This window comes from Nakaseomyces glabratus, chromosome M (assembly GCF_010111755.1).
Source record: "Nakaseomyces glabratus chromosome M, complete sequence".
Lineage (NCBI taxonomy): Eukaryota > Fungi > Ascomycota > Saccharomycetes > Saccharomycetales > Saccharomycetaceae > Nakaseomyces > Nakaseomyces glabratus.
Window position 1 is genome coordinate 1,116,110 of NC_088963.1, and position 15,681 is coordinate 1,131,790.

The following is a 15,681-nucleotide window of genomic DNA, read 5'->3' on the forward strand; positions in this document are numbered from 1 at the left end:
TCTCCCAACTAGAACTGCTTGTTCTTCATGAGCTTTAGTCTCCCAAGTAACTTTAAATTATAAGGCGAGTTGTTCATAATAAGTAAAAGTTTCAATTACAAAAGTGTTTCAAGGTTGAAGCAGTTTGTATATTTCTTAAGGAATAGATTAAATGACTATATACTTGATTATGTTTATGTACAGGTTATCGTAATTGGCAGATTAGCAAACGTAACGACACTTACTACTGGTTCTCAATGGTCTCTTTGATCTGCAACTGTCTGGAGTGTCTGTCAAAGTAGTTCGCTAGCTCTTCGAATGAGTGGCCTCTGGGATCCAGCTCAAGCTCTTTCTTATCTTTGTATGTAATCTTCACTAGCGGAGTAGCTGTGCTGGACTCAGTAAGTAACTGGTTTGTTATCTGTGTACTCTGCATCCGTTGCACTGGCGGAATAGAGGATAAAAGAAGTCTAACTGCGCCTGCTGTATAGAAATTGTATATTGTCCAAAATACCTATTTAAAAATCCAATAATTGTGTGGATAGGCGTTTTGATTACGCAATTAGTTAGTATAATGCTCCCATTTCCTTCCTAAAAATTGGCACCGATGTTGCGCCTTGAAGACAGTCGTTGTAATGATGCATACCTTCTTTACCGAAAGGGTTAAACCTCACAGCAACCTTGCTGAAGTATTTTGTAATCATGATGGCAATAGTACTGTGCTTTATGCTTTGTATTAGTTTTACCCTCTGTTACCTGTATGTTACACCTTTAACACTCAATTTATCAGGTCTTTTTGTTCGAAATTCGGGATTTCAAAGCTTTTTAGCATTCACAGGTCAATGCGATGCAATGAGTTCAACTAATTGCATTATGATATTCAACTACTTATTGGAGATGTGAAACAGTTAATTATCAAATACTATATCTATTTATTCCATGATAAACTATCACTAAAACAGTGTTCATGCGACGACTTCATTTAGTCGCCCCTGTAGATGTGCGAAGCCGATGCCTGGTGTGTTGGGAAGACCAGGACATCTGCTACCACCATGTTTGGCTTTCTGCTGGTAGAGTACACAATCAAATCCGCGATATCATCGGCATATAGTGGTGTTGTACCTCTGTAGACGTCGTCTGCTTTGGACTTGTCACCTTTGTACCTGACCACAGAAAACTCGGTTTCGACCATACCAGGAGCAATTTCAATTACTCTAATGTCGGTGTTGATCAATTCCTTCCTTAAGGATTGTGTGAATGCCCTGACAGCATGTTTTGTTGCACAGTATATAGCACCCGTTGGGTATGCGTCTCTACCAGCAATCGATCCCAAGTTGACGATATCACCACTGTTCTTCTTCTTGAATAATGGCAACAACAATTGTGTTAAATTGATCAATGCAAGGACGTTGGTGTTAACCATTCCTGCGATATCCTCAGGGTCAATGTCTCCAACTTTGTCAGACCCCAACGCTTTACCAGCGTTATTGATCAGGATGTCGATGTCCTTGAACTCTTCTGGCAAGTCAGCCAAAAACTGCTTGACGTTTTCAAAGTCTGTAACATCCAGTTTACCTATATGAATCTTTGCATCAGGATATTGAGCCAGCAATTCCTTCTTCAACTCCTCCAATTTCTCCATTCTACGTGCACCAAGAACTAGCTTCACACTACCATTGGAAGCATCCAAATACTCAATGGCTGTAGCTTTACCGATGCCCGCAGAGGCACCCGTAATAAAGGCAATCTTCCCTTGTAACCTCTCAGCAGCTTTTCTTCCTTGAGACATTCTGTATTTGTATATATATTTGTCAATAGTCCTCGAGACCTACCGACTTTACCTTAAGAGCGAAATAATAAAACTGGTAAATCAGGGTCTTATATATAGTTGCTATCGACTAATCGATTCAAATGCATGATGATACAGTTGGCAAATAGGGCAAATACCATCGGAATTTGGTTGAGCATGCAGTAAGACCGTTATCAATAATTGTCAACGATTGGTCTTATCACTAACCCGACCCTTATCAGTTGCCTTGCCAATCTAATCATTCTGGCAGTTCATCGTAACTGTGACAAAAGTGTAATTTAGGTTGCATAAGCCTATCTCATTCGCAAAATTCTATAGAAGTCTATTTAACGCAAATTCTCTAGCACCTACCTAATCCGGCTTATTCATCGCCTTCACCACCAAATAGCATCATCATGTCGAGGTCGTTCTGATCAAGCTCTTCTTCTTTGTCTTCCTTTGAGTCGTCCTTGTCTTCTTCACCTTCACCTTCGCCCTCCTCCTCCTCCTCCTCTTCGTCTTCGTCGTCATCTTCGTCATCTTGATCTTCGTCGTCTTCATCCACTATTCCTGTCGAGCTCACTGGGCCTGTGCCACCGCTTAATTGATTCTCTGACTCCTTCAGTTGTTTTTTCTTCAGCTCGACTTCTTTTTCTAACTTCTTGATGCTGTCAACAAATCTTGACTTTAGCAATGGATTAGTTGCCTTTTCAAGCTTATCCTTTGTGTGCTCTAGCGTAGATACCAATTCGTTCAGCTCGTCTGCTAACAACTCCGTATGTTGTCTCTTTTCATTATCATCACCACTCTTAGCTACTGAACCAACTTCTTCTTCTTCTTCCTCTTCATCGTCGTCTTCATCATCATCATCATCATCTTCATCCTCACCATTATCTTGCTCAACCTCGTCTCCGCCTTCTTCATCTTGGTCTCCGAATAATGCATCACTACGCTTAGTAGACTCGGACTCATCTTCATCACTTTGGAACGCCTCTTCAAGGTCTAAGTCCTCATCATCGTCCTGTAACGTCACGTCTTCGTTGAGCACTTCAGGCTTATTAGCCACAGATAGATCAACATGCGATGGTGCTGCACTCACCGATCCCTTCTCTGGAACGTCTGATGGCGCTATGAGATCAAACTTAACATCCTCAGCTTGGGCATCTGCTTTAAGAAGCATGTCCACTATCTTTTCAGCATACTCAAATTCATCCGCATGCATCTGTCTTCTGAACCTCCTGTTTCGCACATTATACAGAGGAGGCGTTAATCCGTGCTTGTAATGATACTTCTTTAGCGCTAGTTTCTCCAAGTTCTTGGCTTCAGTTTCTGAGTGCAAATTGACATGGTTGGCATTCTTGAACAACTTAACTTTGTGATCATTTATTTCATCTAGATATTCTTCATAGTGTTTGGATATCAGATCCTCGGTTTCTGGTGCCTCTAGGGTAAACAACTCGTCCTCACTGGTAATGGGTTTCACACAAACGAGCATCTGTGTGACATCAAACGTCTTGAAAAGATTCTTACGATCAACACTCTTGTTAACTTCTATTATTGTCGGTAAATCTACCAAGATGGCACCATATGTTACATTATTTAACTTGAGAATCGCATGCCTCTCACCCTTCCACTTGATGCTAATACCGGTATAGTCACCAGATTCAATTGAATTCTTGATAAAATCAACCTGTACATCTGGAAGCACTCGCAGTATAATACCAGACTCAATCAACGGATCATCCTCCAAATCAGACGCCTCAGAGTCATAACCTTCACCAGGTATACGGATAGGTTTCAACCGCAGACGCGGCGTCCGAGACTGCTTCTCCTCTTTCTTCGACCCCAGCTTCAACTTAACAACACTACCAGATTTCTTGACATCTGTCTTTTTCAAGTTAATCTTTAATTTCTTGGGTTCTTTCTCCTCTTTCCTATTCCCAGCACTTATCCGTATCTTCTTTAATTTTGGGCCTTCCGATTCGTTAGCACCCTCATTCTTCTTGGGCTTCTTAATCTTAATAACAGCCATATCTATATTCTCACAGGTACAAATTGATTACACTATCCAATGCCCTTCTATTTCAAGAAGTTTGTAGAAACTATCACTGAATTTGACTTGTTTCTTATAATTATGCAACTTTTTTCACAATTTTTCAGTTTTGCGATGAGCTTGTACCAGAAAGGCCAAAATACTCACTGTAAGTCATGAAATAATAGCCCAGAAGATGTGCTTATTGCCCATTTATTCAAGGCATAAACCTCACCAAACTCGAAATTGCTAATGAAAGTTGCTGTACCCACAATTTCGCAGCTGCATATCAAGAGTTACTATGGGTTCCGGTACCTTTTGGACCCAGATTGGCATCAAAAGGTGTTTGAGAAGTTGGGTCTTTCGAGTAACCCTAACATGAAAGTACTGGATTTATATCCTGGCCCTGGTATACACTCTGCTGTGCTTTACAATAAAGTTCAACCACAGCAGTACACCATGATGGAGTGCAGACGGGATTTCTTATCGAATCTGAGAAATATATATACGGATGGACCGATGGAACTGGTTAAAAAAGATCCTTACAAATGGGAATCATACACAGAGCTTATAGACCAAGAAAAGTTGTTTGTACCCAAGAAAGCTGATTACAATGTAGTCAATAAGGATTTTTATATAATGGCGAATTTGACGGAGAAGAAGCATGAGGGCCTACTTATGCAGTGGATGAACTGTGTAGGTAACCGGAACTGGCTTTTCAGATTCGGCAGATCACCAATGCTGATATGGATGCCCACTCCGACGGCATCAAAACTGCTGGCAGATAGCGGTGACCATAGCAGACACAAATGCTCCCTTGTCCGTGAGGCCTTCACTGATACCAAACTAGTTGCGTTATCCCAAGAAGAGGACATGAAAAGCTTCAATTCTGTATGCCTGGATAAGTCTAACCCTCTTGTAATCCCAGATGGTACAGATTATGGTGGAAAGGACTTCCCCATCGCACTGGTTGAGTTTACACCCAAGAAACATGATATTGACCTTGACAATTGGGAATTTGTTACTAAACATTTGATGGTGTTGTATAAGACACCGCTCATAGATGCCATAGATTGTTTAGGACACGGTGCTAGAGATTATTTTAGTGCCAATATTGACAAGGATCACATCCATCTGCTGAAGAAATGCCCACAGGACTTCACCAACAATGATTTTGTGTACCTCACCAACTTATTCCATCTATGGCCTTTCAAACCAGATGTTTATATGGACTTCCTAGATATTTATCAAGAGGAATCAAGAGAGTAGCCTAAAATGTAGTAGAAAGACAGAATGCCAATTATTTCAACTCGGAGCAACTTGTACATAGTTTCAGCATAAGCGAAGAGAACGACGTAAGCATAGGATACACCCATAAAATAACAAACTACACCGAATATATTTCTTTAAATGCATCGAAGAGATGCTTACCAGCGCATATATAGCCAGTTCGACCAGTATATAGTCAATATGATAGCATTCCAACCATGTGACATGAATTTCGTGCCCAGGTAATGATTCGGCCATTGAGGGTTCAAGCATTTAGCGTTGATCAAAGCACATACTTTTTAGAAGCTAAGTCATAAATATAGGCTTCTTGAGATAAACTATTATTAATACCAAAGCTATATAAAATACAGATAGCGTAGATGCCATACTCACAACATGGGTCCTCCAGCCATGCGCAGAGGACTAGAGCGTCATTCTCGTCTGCTCGAAGCAATGCTACGTCTGCTACTCTGACATCCTCAGTGATCATTGACCATAATAACTCAGAATCGTATGCTGGTGCTGCATTTGAAGCAGTACCGAGCTCTATTGTGTCCTTTCATAGGCCGCACTCGTTCCAATCAAGCCATATGATGGGCTCGTCACTCAATTCGAACATGCTAGAACGCACTACAGGAGCCATTCATGAGACAGAACCATTGTACCAAGGTAACGACCACTCTAGAAGTTCTTCTAATAACAGAAATTTCCGTTTCTTTACCGATGAGCAAGTAAGCCAGGCTGAAGGTATAGCTACTCTGGAGAATACAGATTATGACATCGATTGGGATGCTGCCCCAGCCTACGAACAAGAAAATAGAGCGGGATCCTATATGGGCTCACGTAGGTCCTCTATACGCGATATATCCCGAAGATCTTCATTGTCGACATCGCCTTATGGTAGTATTGATCACAGGGGTAGGTCGGCATCGAAAAGTAGACCAAGGTACGATCAAGTATACCAGACATCCACTCATAGCTCTTCTAGTTTATCCCGATACTCAGTAAGAGAGAGGATTCCAGTTGAAGTAGAAGACCAAGATGATAATAGTCTTGATGTCCATTCATCAGACCAATCATTGGCCAGCTCACATTCAAATACTAGCAATTATGGAGGAAATGAAGGTAGTGTAAACCCCCATGACGATACTACACAGAGGAAAAGCCAAAACCATCACGAATTCTTGAAACCTCAGTATCATGACAAATTTTACCCAGAGTTTAAAGCTGACAGACATATACAAAGGGCATATATTAGTGAAGAAGACATGGTAATAGTTATAGCAGGCTATAAAACTTCCAAATTTATGTCTTTAGTATACAATTTATTGTGCATATTTACACTTGGTGGGCTGTTTCTAATAGGGAAGTGGCTACCTAAGTATAAAGTACGGATAGTCGGTAGGAAGGCTCCATTGGCAAAGGCAGAATGGTTGGTCTTGGAAAATGAACACGGCGAGTTCACCATTGAAGAACCAACGAGGGAATGGTACAATAGGACATTAAGCACCATCCTAATGCTCGATTCTAAAACTGAAACTGAAGAGTTTGAACATGGATTTCAGAGACACCACCATACTAGCGAAGAGAATCCCAATTTACCCATCTTGATTTCATTTCAGTACAGATATATTAAGTTCGTATACTCACCCTTGGACGACATATTTAAAACGAATAATAATTGGGTGGATTTTGATTGGGTTGATCTGGAAACAACCAGTAAAGGTTTATCTTCGGGTATTCAAGAGGATAGAGTACTTGCTTTCGATAAGAATCAAATCAATTTAAAGATGAAGACCACTTCTCAAATTCTCTTTGATGAGGTTTTACATCCCTTTTACATCTTTCAAGTCCTGTCTATAATCTTGTGGAGTTTAGATGAGTATTATTATTACGCAGGATGTATATTTTTGATATCATTGCTTTCAATTCTTGATACTCTTATTGAAACCAAGAAAATATCTAGAACCTTAGCTGAGATGTCCCACTTCAACTGCGAAGTCCGTGTTTTGCGTGAAGGGTTTTGGTCAAGCATTCACTCTTCTGAACTTGTTCCTGGCGATATATATGAAATATCTGATCCAAATTTAAATCTCCTGCCTTGCGATTCTATCTTGCTCTCCGGTGACTGTATTGTCAACGAGTCAATGCTTACCGGAGAGTCAGTTCCCGTATCCAAATATCCGGCCTCAGAAGAAACTATCTTACAACTATTTGATGATTTTCAAAGCACACAGATCTCAACATTCCTTTCCAAATCCTTTCTCTTTAATGGAACAACTTTAATCAGAGCTAAAATACCCAATGGTGGATCTGTTGCATTAGCCATGGCAGTTAGAACAGGGTTTTCAACAACGAAAGGGTCTTTAATAAGATCGATGGTGTTTCCAAAACCATCTGGTTTTAAATTTTACAGTGATTCCTTCAAATACATTGGATTTATGGCAATAATTGCCTTTTTTGGATTTTCGATTAGTTGTATCAACTTCATTAAGCTGGGACTTGACAAGAGGACAATGATTTTAAGAGCTTTGGATATAATTACAATTGTTGTACCACCAGCACTGCCTGCTACATTGACCATAGGTACCAGTTTTGCTCTAAATAGGTTAAAAGAAAAAGGAATATTTTGTATTGCACCAACTCGTGTAAATATTGGTGGTAAAATTGACGTTATGTGTTTTGATAAAACAGGAACATTAACTGAAGATGGTTTAGATGTTTTAGGTGTTAGGGTATCATGTGCTGCTACAAGAAACAAAGCCTCTTTTAGTGACCTAATATCAGATACTCATGACATCTTCCCAAAATTCTCATTGAAAGATTGTAGTAACCCCGACGATTATAAGAGGAGAAATTTCCTAATTTCTTTATTAACTTGTCATTCTCTTCGGGTGGTAGATGGTGAATTATTAGGTGATCCTCTAGATTTTAAAATGTTTCAGTTTACTGGATGGTCTTACGAGGAGGACTTCCAAAATCATCAATTCCATTCGCTGTATGAAGAGCGCCATGAGGGTCAGAATTTCCCCGAAAACAATGATATAATACCAGCGATTGTACATCCGAATGACTCAGATGAAAGAAACAAATTTGTACAGAACGATCCTAACAATATTTTAGGTATTATAAGGAGTTTCGAATTTCTTTCAGAATTGAGAAGAATGAGTGTTATTGTGAAACCAAACAATGAAAATGTATACTGGGCATATACAAAAGGTGCACCAGAAGTGATTATAGACATATGTAATCCAGCCACACTTCCATCTGACTATGATGATATCTTGAACTTCTATACTCATAGCGGATACAGGGTTATTGCTTGTGCAGGTAAAACACTTCCAAAAAATACATGGTTATATTCCCAAAAAGTACGCAGAGAAGAAGTTGAATCTAATATGGAGTTTTTAGGTTTCATTATATTCCAAAACAAATTAAAAGATGCTACTTCTCCAACTCTCTCCAAATTGAAAACTGCCAATATTAGAACTGTAATGTGTACCGGTGATAACGTCTTAACAGCAATATCTGTAGGTAAGGAGTGCCAATTAATTACAGAGGATCGTGTTTATGTTCCAACTGTTGCATATAGTGATATGACTGTACAACCTGTCATTCACTGGAATGAAATTTCAAATGCTGAACATATACTAGATACTTTTACCCTACAACCAATAGATGATTATTCAGGACCATATACCCTGGCTATTACAGGTGAAGTCTTCAGAATAATTTTCAGCAATCAAGATAACTACTCTGAAGAGTATGTAAATGAGATACTGCTAAAAGGTAGCATATTTGCAAGAATGTCACCAGATGAAAAGCATGAGTTGGTGGAGCAGTTACAAAAAATGGATTACACTGTGGGCTTTTGTGGTGATGGTGCCAATGACTGTGGTGCACTGAAAGCTGCTGACGTAGGCATTTCTCTGTCTGAAGCGGAGGCCTCTGTGGCAGCGCCATTCACGTCTAAGATTTTTGACATAACCTGCGTCTTGGACGTTATTAAGGAAGGTAGAGCGTCACTTGTTACATCATTTGCTTGTTTTCAATACATGAGTCTGTATTCAGCTATCCAATTCATTAGCATCACAATTTTATACAGTAGAGGATCAAACCTTGGTGATTTTCAGTTTTTGTACATCGATCTTTTATTGATTATTCCTATTGCAGTGACAATGTCTTGGTCAAAACCTTATCACGAACTGGCAAAGAAAAGACCCTCTGCAAATCTTGTTTCACCTAAGATATTGGTACCGTTGATTTTGGATATCGTGTTTTTGTTTTTATTTCAGTTCTTACCATGGATATGGATTCAAGGCAGGCCTTGGTATATCAAGCCTATTGTTGGTGGTGATGATGCAGTGCAATCATCTGATAATACAGTATTATTCTACATCTCTAACTTCCAATATATCTTGACGTCAGTAGTCTTATCAATTGGGCCACCATACAGGGAACCTGTCCACCACAATGTCCAATATGTCAGAGATATAGCCCTATCAGTTCTAGTAAGTTTTGTGATAATGCTAGTTAACCCCGATAGTAAGTTAGGCAACTTATTACAATTGACTTCGATCCCAACAGGGCTTATTATACTAATTCCTATATGGTGTATGTTAAATTACTATGTTCTGACTCATGTCCCACCAAAAGTGAAGCAATACTTCCGTAAACAGAGAAGTAGTAAGCTATACAAGAATATATTGAGAGACCAATCTCAGCAGTATGTAGTTTAATGAACAGACGTTTTGTGTTCCTGAATTGTACTATATCGTAAGAATTTATACATATTCTCTCAGATTTTAGTTTAAAGGATCAACTTGCTTATGGCAAATTATAAGGTCAAAACAGTTAAATATCGAAATACGCTTATTTTGCTGCATTTCTCATAGATAAGAAGCAGTTCCATACCACACCTACGGAACTGCTGAAGGGCACCTGATAGTGCTTAGGTATGACTAAAAAGTTGATGAATTGCATCATAGGCCAAATCATATAGTTACATCCCAGGGTGGTTACATATAGCCTTCTTATCTTCATACTAAAAGTGTATCTGTCACCTTGCTCTATCACATAATTGGAGTACATAAAGAAGAAGTATAGGGATACCGGCGAGTATAACAATTGGTCAGTGAGAACCCGCTCAAGGACCTGAACTACCGTAGGATCTTCAGTATATATTGTGTTTAAGATAATATACCATGGCACCTGGAAAAAAGAAATGAAACCTCCCCATCCCATAAACCCTAACCATCTTCTAAAGTGAAAAGTGGCCACTTTCTCAGTATGATTGTATTCTATCTCGTCGTTGCTATTATCATACTCACCATAGTCATTGAACACAGACAAATTATCATCATTGTCAGAGTCTAGTAACTCTTCATTGGCTTCAAATATACCCCCAGGAAGTGGCATTACATTATAAGGTATCAAATTCTGGACCGTCTCATCTATTATTCGAGGCACTGGGTCCATCTCCCTAGAAAAATAGCACGTAATGCATTGTGCAAGTATATCAGACAGCCCAAATAGCATGCAATTAGACAATTGAGATGCTATTAGTCTATTATACTTGTACAGATCCTTGTAATGATTGAAATAATATCTCCACATGAGATTCAACCAGCAAAACATTAAAAACCAATGCGTTAAGCTGATATGGAACACATTAGCAGTGAAGACTGTACGAAAGACGTTCCGCTGGCGTACTGCATAGTTATAAGCAGTTGAACCGTCCACTCCTGGAAGAGCAATGGTCATTTTTAATCGCAACAAAAGATGATTCGGTAGCCTGTGTTTTGGAAAGTCTGATACTGTTTATAAGCCTTTGATTCGCATCCAATTAAGCAGATAACGTAAAAATAAGCTCCTAACGTTGAATATATGTTGAGCACTAAACACAACCACTGTCTTGGATGTCTGTTGTGTGTTGATATCCACCAGTTTTGTTGTTCGTTTCGGTCCTTTTAGTAGAGCTCATCGCACCGATAAGCGACCCGTTTAGGGCATCGGCCTAATAAGCCGAGAAACAGGTGATCATGTGATTGGGAATAATACAAATATTATTGAGCTATATCTCTACGTATTAGAATTTAGACCGGGGGTTATTATGAGAATACCAATTATCTTCTAACTACCGAAGTCCACTTAGTATTCAGCACCAAACGCTTTATTTCAGACACTCCAAATGGCACAAAGCGAAGGGGTTTGTGATTTTGATGTAATACACTACACAGTGCTACTCAGCCTATACCGCACTATATCCACCTCTACTTGCAGATGAATCTCGCGTTCCTAAGGTCTTGGTTACTACTTCTTTGACAAATGTTGGCAGAGAAGTTATGAATTCTGTACCACGTTCAACAAATTCATTACGGAAGTCCTGGAAGGATCCACCTTTAGTGTTCAAGTATGAGACTACCATCAAATATATGACAGTAAAGAGAATAGCGTAAACAAACAACCAGGTAAACCATGATGTTTTCTTGCTCTTCTTATCCTTGCCAGTGTTATTATTGTTATCAGGGTCGTTACCATTACCGTTACCATTACCGTTGTCGCCAGAGTCAGAGTTCCCGTCACGCTTACAACCAGATGGACCAGACATCTCAATCAATACATACTCAGAATTCCAGATCGTGGTCACCAGTTCGTCTGTCTTCAAGTTAGTATCACAAGAGTAACTCAAAGTAGCATCGATTGTGTTACTGCCCCATTTAACACCCAAGAATCTGATATCAAACCCGCCAGACTCGACCTCTTCTACCTCATACTTGGCACTTTTATGGACATCCAATTTTTGTGTCAAATGGTCGCTTCCATCCACCTTAACATGCCTGATGGCACACATCAAGTCATCGCTCGAACACTCACTGGGCCTCTGTCTCCGAGATCCGTCTTCACAAGGAGCAAGATACCACATCTCTGAAGTCTTGCTGGGTGGAGTGTCCAACTCATTCTTCAGCAGTATATCCTTGTTCGCAACGTTATAATTGCTCAAAACGTTGTGATTCTTACAATTGAGGGCCACCGCGCTGCTTGCCATGGCCAAAGCCACTACCTGTCCTAACATAACCATTGCTATATCTCTATCAGGACGTTTCAATACTATAAAAAGACTGCAACCAATCTTATTACTATATCGACTTGATACTAGAGCAGTTTATATGACTACAACTAATATTATTCTTATATCTTCAGGTGTTTCCAGCCGTTGTGTAAGATAGCTGGCAACGAGTGAATGGATAATATAGAAATATAGATATTTAATTGTATTACAGTAACTGGAAATGTGTGGAGTTTATACGGATATATATCGTTAATATTACAAGTAGTGATTTGTTGCGTAAACTGTACCTTTTACAGAATAACTGCCTGGGATATGTATTGTTATGCTGACCAGTATCTGTAGTACTGTGGTACTTCGATGGATACCGGTTTGACCTCCTTAGGCTCTGTAGATGACTTTGAATCACCTGGCGTAGCCAAAGATGGCGTAGGTGGGTCCATTACATGGTCCCTGATTACTTCTAGATCCTTCTTTAGAGCCTCCTTATCATCTGCATCTTCTAGAATCTTGGTCGCTATCTCCATGACCGATCTCGCATTCTTGGCTATCTGGAGTCTCTGCAGAAGTAAGGACTCCTGTTGTTTCTCCAACATTCTCTTTTCAAGATCAAAACTCTTCTCCATTTGATTTAGTAATTCTAGGTTAGAATCTAGTTTTTGTAATTGGATTTGTACTAATTCATGGGAGAGAGCGTGTAAATGTTTCTCCTCATTGTTGGCATAAACACCAGAGCGTACGCCCAGGGATGCAATGGCAATCTCAGAGCCTTCTTTTGCGTCACTCTTCGTATTTTTTAGATTCTGTTCATGAACGTCTTCAATCCGTTGTATAGCTCTGCTGGTCATATTCTTCACTATCTGAGGATCAACCATACCTACTAAAAATGCAATTGTCGATAAGATAGGGTTCTCACTCTTAGAGAAAGGCAAATGAGGAGCAAATTTGATAGGGCCCAAATCTTTACCACCTTCACCGTTGTATAAAAATTTGTCTTCGATAGGTAGCTGAAGGAACTTGAGAATACATTGTTCTGGTGTTTTATTACCAATCTCAGAAGCCACTTTGTACCAATCTACACCATGTTTTTGCATACCATCCAGTAGTTTTTGCAAATCTTCTCTGCTCCATTCCTCGTCTGTGTGATCCAAAATCTTTGGTTTCTTCAACTTATGCTCTTCATTGAAGATTGCCTCACTAGACCTTTTTAAACTACTACGTTCTTGGCCCTCATGGTGAGCCGGAGCTGTTTGTTGTTCTGTAGATTCTGTATTTTTTTCATCTTGATTCTCTTTCTTCACCTCAGTCTTTGTATGTTGTTTGTGGTGCACACTATTTTCGATTTTGCCTTCTATAAATTTTCTTTTCTCTTCTTTTAGATATCTGTACAGTGCACTTTCTGAGTCATTCACATCCATCATCTTCTTCAACTTTGCCATATCTGGTAGTTGAACAGATGGTTTATAACTTTCGAATGGGAACAATCCACGAGGAGCATCATGTCTCGTAGAGTAATCACCAGTAAAAGGAGGTTCAACATTCTTGGGTAATACTTTAGCATCCACCTGATAGTTTATAATACCCCACTTAGTTAAAAATTTGTGTATTCTGAACAACGCAGCAGCATCACCAGAAACATTTCTTCTTGCAGCTGTCACCGTAAAATATTCATTTGGATTCAATCTATATGCATTTACCATGAAGTTTCTGTACTTTAAATATACTTGAGGAGTTTTGGAAGGAATCCTGTTAGTGAAAAACTCTGGCAGGGACTTCTTTTCAATCTCATGTATCTTTCTTAAGTCAAACCATTTGGAATAACTTGGTATCACAATTTCATGTGTCTGGATTAAAGCATATTCTGAATCATTTGATGCCTGTTCTCCTTCAGTGGCCGGAGACCCTGTTAACTGTGCTTCATCCTTTTCTTCTTTTAATAAATCATTTGGTGACTCTATTCCATCCTGCATCTTGACATCTTCTGTAGTATGGTCTTGTACATTTTTATCCTGCCCAGGTATTTCATCAACAGGGTTTTCACCTGAGAGTTTTTCATCAGAGGGCTTTTCAATGGGCAATCCATTAGATATCTCTAGAGTAGGTAATTCCTCTGTGGGTGAATGCTCTTTAGGCTGCTCATTGGATGTGATGCCGTGTACATGAGAAGTACTTTCGTTAGTGTGCTCTTGAGTTATATCTTCTTTAGTGGGTAGTTGAGTGGAAGCTGGCCCATCAATATGCTGCTCATGTGATACATGTCCAAGGGATGGCTGTTCAGAGGAAGTCATGTCTTGACTTATTTGGTCATCAGTAACTTTGGACTGGAGTTGTCCATCGGTAATCTCGTCCTGAGCTTGCTCATCAGTAGGTTTGTCCTTGGAAATTTGTTGATCAGAGACAATTCCTTCTGTAATTTGTTGATCAGAAGCTTTTTCCTGAATTATTGAATCATCTGAAACTTTTTCCTCATTTGGTAACTCATCGGAAGCCTTAAATTCATTTCCGTCATCACCAGAGACCCTTTCCTCATTTGGTTGTTCATCAGCCCTATCTTCAATTGGTTGTTCATTAGAAATCTCTCGACCAGTTGGCAATTCTGTAGCATCATCTTGTAATTCTACATCTGATTTATTATCGTTAGGTTGTTCTGAGTCCTGCTTGTCTTCAGTAGGCCGTTCTACTTCTGGTTTATTTTCAGCAGGTTGTTCTGCGTTTAGACTGTCTTCGATTGGTTGTTCTACTTCTTGTTTATCATCCGTAGGTTGTTCTGAGTTTAGATTGTCTTCGATTGACTGTTCTGCGTCTAGCTTTTCTTCGATTGGTTGTTCTAGTTCTTGTTTATCATCTGTAAGTTGTTCTGCTTTTAGATTGTCTTCGATTGGTTGTTCCGCATCGGTCTTATCTTTGTTAGGGTCTGTGTCTGACTTAACCTCAGTGGGTTGTGATATAGATGATACAGGTTCTGTCACATCTGCCGGTTCTTGTGCTTCCATTTCTGTTACATCCACAGCCTCTTTTTCAGGTGCCTCAGATTCCTGTTCCGATACTTTGTGCTCTGGCTCAAAATCTAGTATACCTGGCGCATCACCAGCGGCATCACCAGCGGTATCACCAGCGGCATCACCAGCATCCTCATGTGCATCCTCAGCTTCCCCCGGCGAAGACGTCTTGATCCGAGACTTCTCGTCAGCGCTCTCGTACACCGAGTAGTCCTGCGCGTCGTTCCCGTCGTTCCCGTCGTTATCGCCAAACAGGTCCACGTCCATGTCAAAGTCCATCCTATTCCCGTTACGCGCAATGTACTTACAACTCCTGCGCGGCTAAATACCACTTCCGAGCCCTCTTATTTATGTATGAGGAAGAGACGCCAAGCTAAAGACCCCCATCAGCTTGGGAAGTTCCGGCAAAAATCAAAATATCTCTTCACACGGATATAACTACATACGTATATCATATTATACGTGAACATCCGTTCGAATCCTCCTGGGAGCAGAAATTTATCAAAAGTTTTCTGGAAATTTCAAAATTTCAATTAAAAAAAAA

General features: G+C 39.8%; 8 protein-coding genes across 8 annotated transcripts; 2 read left to right on the top strand and 6 right to left on the bottom strand.

The window, feature by feature from the left end:
• Positions 1-223: 223 nt before the first annotated feature.
• MRPL44 (mitochondrial 54S ribosomal protein mL53) lies at positions 224-683 on the bottom strand (the record flags this gene model as incomplete). Its single annotated transcript, XM_002999562.1, has 2 exons — positions 224-462; positions 626-683. The coding sequence occupies 2 exons, from the start codon at positions 681-683 to the stop codon at positions 224-226; spliced, it is 297 nt and encodes a 98-aa protein (XP_002999608.1).
• Positions 684-961: 278 nt separating this feature from the next.
• Positions 962-1,768, bottom strand: ORA1 (oxidoreductase; the record flags this gene model as incomplete). The annotated part of the gene is made up of 1 exon (XM_449829.1): positions 962-1,768. One exon carries the CDS (start codon positions 1,766-1,768, stop codon positions 962-964), a length of 807 nt encoding a protein of 268 aa, XP_449829.1.
• A 382-nt stretch (positions 1,769-2,150) lies between these two features.
• On the bottom strand, positions 2,151-3,800 carry TAF7 (TATA-binding protein-associated factor TAF7; the record flags this gene model as incomplete). The annotated part of the gene is made up of 1 exon (XM_449830.1): positions 2,151-3,800. One exon carries the CDS (start codon positions 3,798-3,800, stop codon positions 2,151-2,153), a length of 1,650 nt encoding a protein of 549 aa, XP_449830.1.
• A 252-nt stretch (positions 3,801-4,052) lies between these two features.
• MTF1 (RNA polymerase specificity factor) lies at positions 4,053-5,069 on the top strand (the record flags this gene model as incomplete). Its single annotated transcript, XM_449831.1, has 1 exon — positions 4,053-5,069. One exon carries the CDS (start codon positions 4,053-4,055, stop codon positions 5,067-5,069), a length of 1,017 nt encoding a protein of 338 aa, XP_449831.1.
• Positions 5,070-5,449: 380 nt separating this feature from the next.
• Positions 5,450-9,808, top strand: YPK9 (putative acid anhydride hydrolase; the record flags this gene model as incomplete). Its single annotated transcript, XM_449832.1, has 1 exon — positions 5,450-9,808. One exon carries the CDS (start codon positions 5,450-5,452, stop codon positions 9,806-9,808), a length of 4,359 nt encoding a protein of 1,452 aa, XP_449832.1.
• A 133-nt stretch (positions 9,809-9,941) lies between these two features.
• GVI51_M11275 (uncharacterized protein) lies at positions 9,942-10,832 on the bottom strand (the record flags this gene model as incomplete). Its single annotated transcript, XM_449833.1, has 1 exon — positions 9,942-10,832. One exon carries the CDS (start codon positions 10,830-10,832, stop codon positions 9,942-9,944), a length of 891 nt encoding a protein of 296 aa, XP_449833.1.
• Positions 10,833-11,319: 487 nt separating this feature from the next.
• ATG27 (Atg27p) lies at positions 11,320-12,150 on the bottom strand (the record flags this gene model as incomplete). The annotated part of the gene is made up of 1 exon (XM_449834.1): positions 11,320-12,150. The coding sequence occupies one exon, from the start codon at positions 12,148-12,150 to the stop codon at positions 11,320-11,322; it is 831 nt and encodes a 276-aa protein (XP_449834.1).
• Positions 12,151-12,461: 311 nt separating this feature from the next.
• Positions 12,462-15,416, bottom strand: SWI3 (Swi3p; the record flags this gene model as incomplete). The annotated part of the gene is made up of 1 exon (XM_449835.1): positions 12,462-15,416. The coding sequence occupies one exon, from the start codon at positions 15,414-15,416 to the stop codon at positions 12,462-12,464; it is 2,955 nt and encodes a 984-aa protein (XP_449835.1).
• Positions 15,417-15,681: the final 265 nt, after the last annotated feature.